Here is a 12,014-nt window from a genome sequence, read left to right as displayed (position 1 = left end):
AGCCAAACTTGCCCATGTTAGCTTTTCTTTTTTGACTTAAAGTGGCTGAGGATGTTTTTTGAGAGGGTCTCATATGGCTGAGTCTAGTCATCTTGAATAACATGACCAAGTAGCCAAACAAATGGGCTTGCCTTACCTATTTTTTACCATCCTAGGCTAAGAATGGCTAAATCTATGGACATGGTGTTTTGGCTCATAGGTCTAGATGCACCTATTATATAAAATGTATTTTAAATTTATTTCAAAATGTTAAAAAATTGAAATAAAATCCCGAGTGTGCATCCTCACATTCTATGTTAGCTCACAAAAGTTTGGCACGGAAAAAAATTGTGTAAACTATGTAAAAAGACAAAAAAAAATGTCTCGCTAAAAGCTATTTTGGAGCGCCGGTAATTGTTTTTTTACACTGGCCACAAAAAATAATATTTTTTTGTGAAACTTTGTGCGCGCACATAGAATGTCTGGATGTACACCGTGATATTTTTTTCAAAATCTTCAAACATTTTAAAATATGATTTTAAATAGTGGATGCACCTACACCTATGAGCCAACGTAGATTTCCCTAAATCTAGACTCAAATAAGACAACCAAGATTGGATGACCCCAAAGAAATGCATAGGAGTTGAAAAGTTTTCCTACAGGGCATAATAAATACTCGTAGTTAAATTTTTGGCAAAGGGCAGTATAGGTCAAAGAAACCCAGAGGCAAAGAAGAAGATAACATTCATCATGGCACGGGACAGGCAGGGACAGAGAATTAACTAGCGATACTATTTAACTCCATCCCGGCACCAATGATGGCTGTATTGGGCACGATTCCATGGACCATGGTCAGCACTCAGCACATGCAACGCATAGATACATACTACCAAAACACGACATAAACAAGAGCGAAACCTGAGAAAGAAGAGGGGGGAAAAGAATCCTAACGCTAGAGCTCCAAAATTTCTCCCAGGAAAACTACAGTTTTTACAGCACTACTTGGAAATTCAGCCCAACTTCCTCTTAATCCAACCACAGACCGGCCACTGCGTGTCTGCGTCGATCGTCGTCTTCAAGGGGAGCTGCGTCGTGCGCGTCGTCCGTCAGGGCTCGTAGAGGCGGTCGCGGCACTGGCACTTCCACCAGAGCGGCTTGTATTCGGAGAGCGTCACGAGCGGCGGCGGCAGCGGTGCGTCCCTGCGTGCCGCCGCGGCGCCGTCGACGTCGGCGTCGGCGCGCGCCGTGGTGGAAGCCGGCCTGGACGGCGCGGAGAGGGAGGGCACCTGCACCGCGACGCAGGGGCTGCACTCGTAGCACTTGTTGCGGCAGCTGGGCGGGCTCGACCCCAGCCGCACCTTCTCCTCCTCCTCCTTCCCGGCCGCCATGCCACCCTGCACACACACAAACACGCGGCCGTGTCAGACCTGCGAAGAGAAAATGAGGAAACGGATGGCGAGAAAGGAATGCTGAACACACGCACACGTACCATGGAAGAGGAGAACAGGGGAGACGGCCTGGAGGCGGCAGCTGGCACAAGAAGGAGGAAGCTCAAAGATGCGGCGGCGGCGAGGATCACAAGTAGCGCGGCTGCTAGTCTCATGGCTTCGATCTTGGTGCAGTTCGCTGGCTGCTGCTCACTCAAGCCTGCCGACCTTGTCGTCGAGTCATTGGCGCGCGCGCTGGCTAGAGAAGTGAGGAAGACGACGAGGAGATGGCTACTTATAGCTGAATACTAGCTCGAATCTAGCTGCCGCTGCGTGCGCGCTCGTGTATGTGCGCGAAGGTGACTGTGGGGAACTGGCGACGAGGCCGCGAAGGGGGGGTCAAAGAGGAAGCGGGGAAGACGGCATGGGGAAGGAAGCTGCTGCTGCTGGACTGGAAGCAGGAGGCGGCAGCAGGACAGACGACGGACGACGACAGTGTGGCTACGGCCTACGAGCACGTAGGCACAATTTCCAGGAGAGGGGACGTCTCTTCTCTCCTTTTCTTGGCTCTAGATTTCCAGATCTCTCGTCAGTGAGATGTAGCCCATCTATCTCTACCGTTTCTGTGCCTGCCGTGCGAGCTTGCGATGGGAGGTGAGAGGCCAGACCAGATCTCTGACTCGAGCCTGTCGATAGGCTAGTGGAGCAGCAGTACGTACGGGGCGGTCGCCCCGCCGCTGTAACAGTCAACCGGCGAGCGAGCGAGCTCGTAGTTCCACAGGTTTTACCGCGGCCATTGATGGGCACGGGTCGGGGGCTTTGACGTTTGACTAGGCTAGCCGGCGGGCCTGCGGCAGCGACCCATCCCTGAAAGAGGCCAACGGGCAATCGCATCCAATCAACGATGTGGCACCAACCATTAGCCACATAAATTGAAGTCATGTGATAATCTTAACTGAACAATTATAACTGCTAGCCACACCGGGCAAGCACTTAATTCAGGTGGTGCGGCCGAGCTGTCAAGTGTCGAAGTACAAAGCCCTGAACTGATTAGCTGCAGGAGCATCTCTGAAACATTTTATTCAGATTGACAGTGATAGAACACAACATTGCTAGAACAGAACGCACATCATTGCTAAGACACACGTTGCTCGAACACGGGATCTGATCGAGAGGTATAGTAACGGTAATAGCCTAGCAACACTTGTACAGTGCCCCACTCCAGTCATCCTCAAAACGGAAGGAAGAAAGGTTTTACCTTTCGTCCTTGCAGACGAAGAACACTATACGTCTGCGGAGACGGGTCAAAGCCCAGGACTCGTAGAGGCAGACAGGACGTCCTCTGCCTAGCCGTAGTGTGGAAAGGTATCTGCTGACTGCTGGCGAAAGTGAGAGTAAATACTGCCTTGCTCTACCGTCACGTCTGCGTCTGAATATGGGCAGGCAATGGAACAGCTCGTGACGTTTTTTTGGAATACACCAGCTCAGGTGGTGACTTCTTTGTAGTAGTAGGAGAGCATGGGCCGTAGCAGGTCAGCATTCTTTCATGCCACGTCCACGTTTTGAACGCAGGCCGTTTTGTTCAGCATCATGGTCAGTCAGCCAAGAGAAATTAGGGTGTGTTTGGTAGCTCGGGCCAACTCAGAAAATCTCATCTCAACAGAGAATTTAGAAGATACATCTGTTTGTTAGCCCGGGTCAGTGCATCTGGGCTATGCCCATCTCATACTAAAAAGCCTCCTCAGCCAAGCCCGGTTGTGAAGCTCAGATCGAGCTTCACAACCCGGCCGGGCTGAGCTCATCCCGCAAAGTGGCCAAAGCATCGACCCCACGCACCCCCAGACTCCCACCCGCACGAAAAAGCCGACTCATTTTTTCCTTGGGACGCTCTCCAACAGCATCCCGACCGCGACCCGCCCTCCTCATCGCTGCACACCGGCCGCCCTCCTCATCACGGCACGCTGGCCGTCGCCCTCCGCTGCACGCCGGCCGGCCCAGACCCACGGCATAACGTCCCAGCGCCGCCCGCTGCCGCCCAAGGTCGCCCAGCGCTGCCCCAAGGTCGCCCAGCGGCCCGCCGACGCCCAAGGTCGCCCAGCGCTGCCCGCTGTCGTCCAAGGTCGCTCGCCGCCGCCCAAGGTCGCCCGCCGCCGCCCAAGGTCGCCCAACGCCGCCTGCAGCCGCCCGCCACCGCCCAAGGCCGCCCAACGCCGGCCACCGCGCCACCCAGCACGAGTCAATGCGTGAGATGAGATCTGAGGGCCTGATTGATTTTCTCTCTCTCTGTTTCAGGGTCTTTTTGCTAAAAAGCTGGACTATTTTGTAAAACTGCTATGAAACCTGCTCATCTCAGCACAAATTGTACCAAACAACATCCCATATGAGCATAGCTCAACACATACGGGGCTACCAAACATGTGATGAGTCTCACCTCAGCTTAGCTAGGGTGAGCATGTATGATAAGAGATATATATTCTGAGTTGACCCGGGCTACCAAACACACCCTTAGATGACCCGACAGGACATCTCGGTGGACACCATCATGTGCGATTTAGAAGCCACGAACTGGGTGTCCGTGCAATAAATGAAGACATATGATTTTTTTTCATAATAAGCAGTATTTATGTTGCGTCCTTAGGATTACTATAATGCTGCGAATGATCATGAGAAATGGCATACCAAGCAAACTTCAGTGAGCACAGGATGCAATTATTTTGTAGATTCAGCACATTGTACGGGTCTGAACTCCGAACAGTTAACCCCATCCTGTGTAAATCGCCAGGACAAATCCGTGTCAGTGTCCAACTCACCCCTCAGAGTCTGGTCCCGAAAATAGCAGTACCGTTGTTATTTTCACCCATTTTAACCTCGCCGGCATGATCTAGTCAGAAGCTCAAAGGTATGGGCACTGAAATGAGGGTGGTCCACAACAATCCGTCCAGTTATTTGAGTAGGTTGGTGAAAGACCCGGCCAGTGCATGTGCATCAATGGCGTTTCGACAGAAACATCAGCCAAAATGTATGCAAAGAACCCCAACTCGATTCAAATACCAGACCAGTAGTAGTCCCAAACCATCGTGTTTGCCTGTTTGGGCACCTTATTTTGGCATGAAGCAACCACACCAACTAACTCTGTTGATTGAGAGAACTTTTCAGGTAACTCAATGGTTATCAGGGAGAATTGCTCATCAAAACGAGTATAGTTGACAAGTGACAAGTGGCCCAGCACCCATGAACCACTTGTCAGTCTCATGGTATCGAGCAAAAATACTACTGTATCTTTATTTCAATTGCTTATTACTTACAATTGCACGTAGAAGCACCAACCTACAACCACAGTGGTCGAAAAGGAATGCCTTTGGGGAAAAACTCATTTATTTTGATTGGCTAACACCTAAAAATACAACACAGCCTGCACAACAGATTTAAAAGTTCACAAAGGATCTTACCAGCACTACTCCAATGATTTGGGGAAATCAGAAAGCTTCTCTCCGATGACACGCTGTGCTTCAGCAACTAGCCTTTTGACAACTTCGCCTGCTGGTATGATCTCCGTGATTAGCCCAACGCCCTGGCCAGCATACATGGCCATGCTATCGATGTCGCCGGTGGTTGTTGCGTTCGGGACAGTACCGGCAAACCGACGTACATCCTTGTGCTGGAAATGCGAAATCATTGTTTAGTTGCCCATTATTAATGTCCAGATGCAGAAGTACGGAATGCGCATTTGAAGTTGTAATGAGTGGTTTGGCAAACTCGCCCATTCAGGCCCATCTTGTACAAACAGCATAATAGATGTCCATGATTCATCACAACTATGATATGTTACAAGTAGAATTTTCTAGCGTGTCTATCGCGATGCAAGTCCAGGAAATAGGCCCAGGTCTAGTTGAAAAGGCAGAAACAAACGAATAACCATATAACAGTGGAACTGTGAAAGAACAGAAAATATAAGTGAGATAGCAGGTCTTGCCCCAAAGCTACAGCCATGCAATCAACTATAGATATCTACTAGTGGTCCGGTTATGTTTGGAAGCAAAGCAGTTTGTGGACATGCTACCATCAGTCAAATAAGGCTGTCCTAGAAATAAGAAAAATGGGTAAAGACTGAACATTTTAAAATCGAGTGAAATAATCCTGAGTTGTGGTGACCATTTCAAATCTAATTGTCTGAACTCTAGGATTCCAGCTCTCCAGTTTGGATGTAGCTTGCAAAGTAGCTAGGCTTTGTTGTGGGGCTTGTTTGGTGCTAAATAGGAGCAGCCTTTCCGGTGTCCAAAGAGCTCCTAATTTTTTTTGAAACATTAAAGATCACCTAAAGTTACTCCCTCTGTCCTACAATATATGATGTTATTACAACTAATTAACTCCTTTATTGGCAGAGTTGGACGTTTGGAACACGAGCGACATGGGGCCCGCTTTTTAACAATTCAAAATCCATGTTTTCAAGTTCCAAAAAATTCCGAACAAAAAATCAAGATGTAGGAAATAATGTAATCTATCAACGTGAAAAAATCTCAACTAGAAATATCCCATATTTTGGGCTACACAAAAATAAAAATAAAAACTGACATCTAATGTAGTGAACAGTGCAAAATTTCAAACCTCCAATTTCTGTCAGATTTTGTCATTTTTGTTAAGCCCAGAATATAAGGTACTCCCTGCATGTTTTTCAGGACAGAGGGAGTATTTCGGTTGAGATCTTTTATGTTGGTAGCGCACATTTTCTAGTCTGGATATTTTGTTTAGAATTTTTTGAAACTTTGAAATCATGTTTTCAAATTTTGAAAAATAAAGGGCTCCATGTCACCTTTGCTCTAAAGTGAAATTTCGTTTTATTGGTTGTAATAACATCTTATTTTATTGGACGGAGGGAGTATATGACATTCCAAAACTTTGACGAGATAAAGGTCAATTAGAATTGCAACTCATGGATTGTGATCCCCAGGAAGTCAAAGAATTTCAAAGGTACAGCTCATAGACTTCTGTTCCTCGTTGGGAACCAAACTTGCCATATTATTAGCAACCAAGCACTCCAGATAAAGCGCATCCACTTTTCATCGTGTCTAGAAAACACCCGATATGACTTCTAAAAATGAAATTCTTTACACTACTGATGAGAATAATAAGAGTGGAAAGGTCATAACAACGATTGTCGTAACTTCTAAATGCAGAATGAGGGAGCAAATTCAACAAAAGTCAGGCAGCCATACATACCACACCATGGATGATAGAGTGGCCTATAATAGGCTGAGTTTCCTCTGTTTCATGATCTGGGAGATTCTTCCACTCAACGTAGAACGGTGTCTTCAGGACACGTTGTGGAGCATCAGGCCATCTAGCACGCCCAAATACATTCGTATAGTCCGTGCAGTTCATCTCGATTAGCTTTTTCTTATACAGAGGATGTGCAAAGCTTTCCTCGGTAGCTACAAACCTGAATGTCGAGGAATTTTATTGAAAATAAATCAAGAATGAGAACTTTATAATGTGAAAACCAGAACATGCAGAAGTATGCAAGAAAGGCTCGGTTTGAAGATAATCATATAAATAGAAGATTGAGATAATACCTAGTTCCTAAGCAAACAGCATGAGCACCAAGTGCCAATGTGGCAGCATAGCCACGGCCATCTACAACTCCACCAGCCGCTATAACCAGAGTAGCACTATCTGAAACGAGATCCACTATTCTCGGCAGCAATGGTAGCAGACCCTCCTATTTTTTCAAAGAAAAGGTGTTTGAGATGAAAGTTCACGAATACAATTAAATGGACACAGGTTTGTGAGGTGTGTTATGCTTCCAGAGATGACACCACAAAAGAGACCCTAAGCTAAATCATTAGCCTCATATATAGCGCATGGTGTGGAGTGCATGGGTGTGTGCTTCTTGGAAGATTTCGTACAATAATTTCACAAGATGGAAGCTATAACACAAAGTGGGACTGTGACTTACTTGACCAATCACATGCCCCCCTGCTTCACGGCCTTGAACAATAATTCCATCTACACCAGCTTCCTTAGCTTTCAGTGCCTCCTCAATGGTACCAATCTGTGCATCCGACAAGGGAAATTTTATATAGTCTTGATCAACAAAAATGCGCACGAACGTACATGCTCATATATGTCATCATCATAGAGCACCAAGGCTTCACTACAGATCATGTACTGCTACGGTGTTACTTATTATATATTTCTTGGCCCCCAAAAGACTATTCATCAAATCTGAACGCTCTGCATCAGATACTAGTGCTAGTTCATCCAATACCATAATGATCCCATCAGTCCTAGAAAAACGGAGCCAAACAAGTAACAGATATTTTACCATCAAGTTAACTTTACGTTTAATATCGATAAGTATTTCTTTTATGAAAACTAAAATGGTGCCCCACCCAATTGCATGGGAGATATTTGAATTACATTTTTTAAGATGCATTTGGTAGTTGTTATTACATTAGCACTGGGTCAATGATAAGATTTGTTGTTTCTAATATTAACCGAGCTTATTATACTTGTACAAACGCACTTTAATTGTCTTAATAATTTATTGACCTAGATATGTCGCAATAATACTGGATGAATGACCAGAATCTTCATATGTCCATGAATGCCTAATATACTTGTGCGGAACACATTTTAATGTCTTTTTGTTTGTAATTGAATAAAACAGTATCAACGGAAAATTGTCATTTATGAGTGATATCTGATCGGCGCGAGAAATAGTCGAACATATTGTTCCTAGAAGTATGGGCGTATATCAAGCCAGTCTTTGTTTCATACGTGAGGCAACATGCCGTTCCACGAGCTAACCAGTTGGTTGTTTGTGTTTTGTACTGCTCTGTCAAGTTCGTTGCACGTGCTATCGATAACGATAAAGAATTAAAGTTCAGATCGTTTGGTCGTTTATATATGTTAATACATAAATTAGATCGATGTGTGGAATTCAATGGTGGATTACAGATCTGTATTATGTTAAGTTGGCAGTGATCTGAACTCTGATGGTCGTATGTAACTATGCACTGAGCTAATAAGTTGTTCGTACAGTACAGCGGTGGAGGATGGATCAAAAATTATATGAACAAAGAGTTGTGAAGTGTTTTATCTATTATGTATCAAAACTACAAGATGGTTAACCTGAAAAAACAGAGGCATGCTAGAAATACCCCTACAAAAAGTGCCAAAATAGAATAGCTAAAGATGCAGCTCTTATCACCCAGCTTGGTACCTACATTCGCAACAACAGCTTCGATGTCCACAGGCTGTGGGCTTGCTCATATCTAGCAAACGTTTTCCCTTTTTGATATATCTAGTATACTTGATTACTATATTTTCTCTCTACTGTACTAACCTAACCCCCAAATAGCTTGCTTAAAGTGATTCAAATTACAATCTCTATGATCCCAGATGTGAATAGCTTACATCACGCTGAATAGAATCCAGAACCACAATCCACAAGTGAGTATGTTTAATTAAAAATAGGATACTTCAAAATTTGTGCCTGTGATGTAAACTCTAAGAGTGTCATTTGATTTCCGATTTTGTAATGAGCAGTGACATCGTCAGTTATTGTTAATACATAAAAAATACCAAAAATCAACTTGACAATTTTAAGTGCAATTATGAAGATCTGTTGGTGTAATCTGTTTTGTGCGACGCACTAATAGAAGAGGTTCCACCGAATCAGACACTTATTAGAATAGGAGCAAGTGTGTACAGACACTAGAAACCTCTGATTTCATTAAGTATATTCATGACTTCATGGCTAGACGAGGAGTTCACAAATTCTAGCCCCCTTCCTGTCGTAGTCCAAATATCAATGTGCAGGATCAAATTCTGTTGGAAACCTTCATCTGTCTATATAAGATCAAAGCCTGTTCAATTTTGTCATCACATTTGCGCCAAAACCATTGAAGAACACAACACCTCTCCGAAACTTGATATAGACATAACCCATTGACCACTGTGAATGATCTTTATTTTGCAAGTTTCGACTAGTTAACAAGGAGTTAAGTAACATTCTCCAGCTAATGGCTAGCAATCATTTTGCTCCTCTCTCAACTCTCCAGAACAGAAATGATTTTGCTCCAATGAATTTGGCTTATTAGCTGGGCACTGTTAGTTAGGACTGCGCCGTTCTAGCAAAATGTGCAACTGACGTTCCCATCGGAGTTAGTATTAAAAAAAAAAGACGTTCTCACCTGATGCAAGACCTTGACGCCGGCGCGATGGGCCTGGTCGACCCGCTCCTTGGGGAACTCGCCCCAGTACACCTGCAGCACGGCGAGCTTCTCCTCCAGCACGACCCTGAGGTTCTCCTCGTGCGGGAAGGGCAGCACGATGGCCGCCCCGAACGGCCTCTCGGTCAGGCTCCTCGTCCTCCGTATCAGCTCCCTCACGTGATCAGGCGCCGGCTGCGGGCAGGCGGGCGGACAGCGGTTAGCAAACGCAGCACACCAGCACAAGCGTTTCTAAGTATCTGAGATGGGGGGAGATCGATGTACCCAGTCGGGGAGGCGGAGGAGGCCTATGCCGCCGGCGTTGGCGACGGCGGCGGCGAGCTCCGGGCCGGAGATGTCGGGGCCGAGCGGGGCCTGCACGACGCCGTAGTCGAAGCCCAGGATGCCCTTCCACCCCATGTTTCTCCTAGTATAGTGGCGCGGTTCACGCCGGCTGGTCGGTCCTGATTCCTGATTGGTGCGGGAGTTCGGAACTGCCGGGTGGTAGTGGCGGCGGCCGGTGGTGGGCGGCGGTCCTATAAGTAGGGCGAGACGAGTTGGACGACGAGCCGTGCGGCGATAGAGAGCTGGGCGCAGTGCCGACGCTCGGGTCCGTCCACGGCGCCGGCGTCATGGGGGACGTCACGGCGCGCGGCGGCTGGGGGTTCGCCCTCATTCCCTCACGTGGCAGATGGCTACGGGGGCAGCTATCGGGCTATGGTTGTTCAAAGAGGAGCCAAAGAAAAGCAAAAACTGATTTTCGTTCCTTAACGAACGGCTATGCTAATTCGCGGTCGGCCGCGAAGGAGGTCGAATTTTGGAAGTACTCCGTAGTTTAGTGGTTTGGTACAAAACCAGGGAATTAACAAGCCACAGATGACGCCCTGCGGAAATCGAAGAAGCAGCGGGTGCTAGATTATCGGCTTCAACACTATGATGTCTTCCTTCATTCATGCTAAAACTAGAACAAGAACAACATTGGCTTAGTTGTTGCTTTGCAGTTTGAGAGATAGATAGAAGAAATGATGGAATGATCACCCACGCTGTCTAGCGTGCTAGTGATAGACCAAACTATGTGGTTTACACCCGTCCTTGACATGTCTCGCTGCCGCTTTTCGGCCTAGACCTACCATAATAATCTTTCATCTCTCTCCAATGTTCCTCGGCCATCTATTTAGGCTTGAAAGGTCTCTTGATCTTCTCTACTATTAGCACCGTATTCGCCCTACTAGTAAGTTTCGACCTCATCTCAGTCGGTGCCTCCTCTAGGGAGAGCCGTTTTATTCACTGACTTGGACTAAATTTAAAAATAGGAGAACTCACAATAAAGCCAAGGAATCTTTACCGCTGTGCTACTCAATGAAAAATGGTCTCTTCATGTGAAAAAGACCTCTTGTAATGTTTCAAAGATTCTTGCTTAGATTATAACGCGGAATGGTTTACCTGTAGCTAGTGAATGAACAAACCAACACGATCATTCTGAGAAGGGCGACCGGGAGGTGGCGGCTGAAACCCATTTAGGGTCCTTCCCCTCTCGTGGAGCCACCACCGTTTCGCTCTGTCTCCGGTGGTTTTCGGGCCATGGAGGTGTGGCGGACCACGACCTCTTGCGGGCGGGACGGTTCATGTTCTTTGTTTAGCTTATTTTTTGGTGTCTTCTTCTGAATGGTGAAGCAACGACTGCATCCAAAAGTTGGAATAAAGTCGTCCCTGCTCTATCCTCCAAAAGTTGGAATAAAGTCGTCCCCACCCTATCCTCGCTCTGTGGTGCATCTGTGCGCTTGGAGTCATGTGCACGGCGGATCTCCTGGGATTCGGTCGGTCATCACGTTCGTTGGTGTGGTTTCAGGTTAGTTTCTTTCGATCTATGGTTGTTATCATTGGCAATGGTTGTTGATCTAGTGCACTAGTCCTTTCAGGTCTTAGCACAAGGTCTTAGCACAACGACTTCCCATTCTTCTGCTACAATAAGTTCTACTACAACAAGCGTTGCCTGACTCCGATAATGGAGCAGCGCGCCTTCATCTCTCTCAAGTGTTTGTAGTTGTTCTAGGTGGCCTAAATACCTATTTGTAATGTTTATTACATTTTTAGCTATTTATAATTTTTATCATTTTTTAGCTATTTATAATTTTATTGACGATTATTAATAGATCGGCTAAATTTTTGAGAAAAAAAAATATCACAGAGAGCGGCAAACTTTGTATGGCTCGGGCTGATTCCCGTTTTTTTTTTCTCTCAGAGGCCTGATGCCTTCGTGGAGTGGTGTGCTTGTCGTTTGAGCGTGGCCTGGCCCGGCAAACCGGAAGGCCTTCAGCATTGTTGAGCAAGGCCTTTGAACCAGCAGGTCCAACAACCTTCTTGCACCCATATTCCTCGACGGACCGCTGGTTCT

General features: G+C 46.3%; 1 protein-coding gene across 2 annotated transcripts; it reads right to left on the bottom strand.

Moving 5' to 3' along the window:
- Nucleotides 1-4,663: 4,663 nt before the first annotated feature.
- Nucleotides 4,664-10,171, bottom strand: LOC124701990 (NADH:quinone reductase-like). Of its 2 annotated transcripts, none has more exons than XM_047234088.1 (6): nt 9,905-10,157; nt 9,602-9,814; nt 7,360-7,455; nt 6,977-7,122; nt 6,624-6,843; nt 4,664-5,064 (listed from the first exon to the last, which is right to left on the bottom strand). In XM_047234088.1, the coding sequence occupies exons 1-6, from the start codon at nt 10,037-10,039 to the stop codon at nt 4,861-4,863; spliced, it is 1,014 nt and encodes a 337-aa protein (XP_047090044.1). In that variant the 5' UTR covers nt 10,040-10,157; the 3' UTR covers nt 4,664-4,860. The 2 variants fall into 2 exon arrangements, with proteins under 2 accessions (XP_047090044.1, XP_047090045.1); XM_047234089.1 differs by lacking the exon at nt 4,664-5,064 and adding an exon at nt 5,377-6,537 and having other exon boundaries at nt 6,582-6,843; nt 9,905-10,171.
- Between the last annotated feature and the right edge of the window lie 1,843 nt (nt 10,172-12,014).

The sequence above is a fragment of the Lolium rigidum genome, chromosome 3, assembly GCF_022539505.1.
Source record: "Lolium rigidum isolate FL_2022 chromosome 3, APGP_CSIRO_Lrig_0.1, whole genome shotgun sequence".
Classification (NCBI taxonomy): Eukaryota; Viridiplantae; Streptophyta; class Magnoliopsida; order Poales; family Poaceae; genus Lolium; species Lolium rigidum.
This window is presented reverse-complemented; position numbering and strand designations above follow the sequence as displayed.

Excerpts from the sequence above, each read along its gene's own strand:
- LOC124701990 (XM_047234088.1), bottom strand. The coding sequence starts at position 10,039 with ATGGGGTGGAAGGGCATCCTGGGCTTCGACTACGGCGTCGTGCAGGCC. Across the intron at positions 6,844-6,976 it reads GCTGTTTGCTTAGGAACTAG|GTTTGTAGCTACCGAGGAAA; the intron begins GTATTATCTCAA and ends CTCGACATTCAG. Across the intron at positions 5,065-6,623 it reads ACTCTATCATCCATGGTGTG|CACAAGGATGTACGTCGGTT; the intron begins GTATGTATGGCT and ends TCGCATTTCCAG.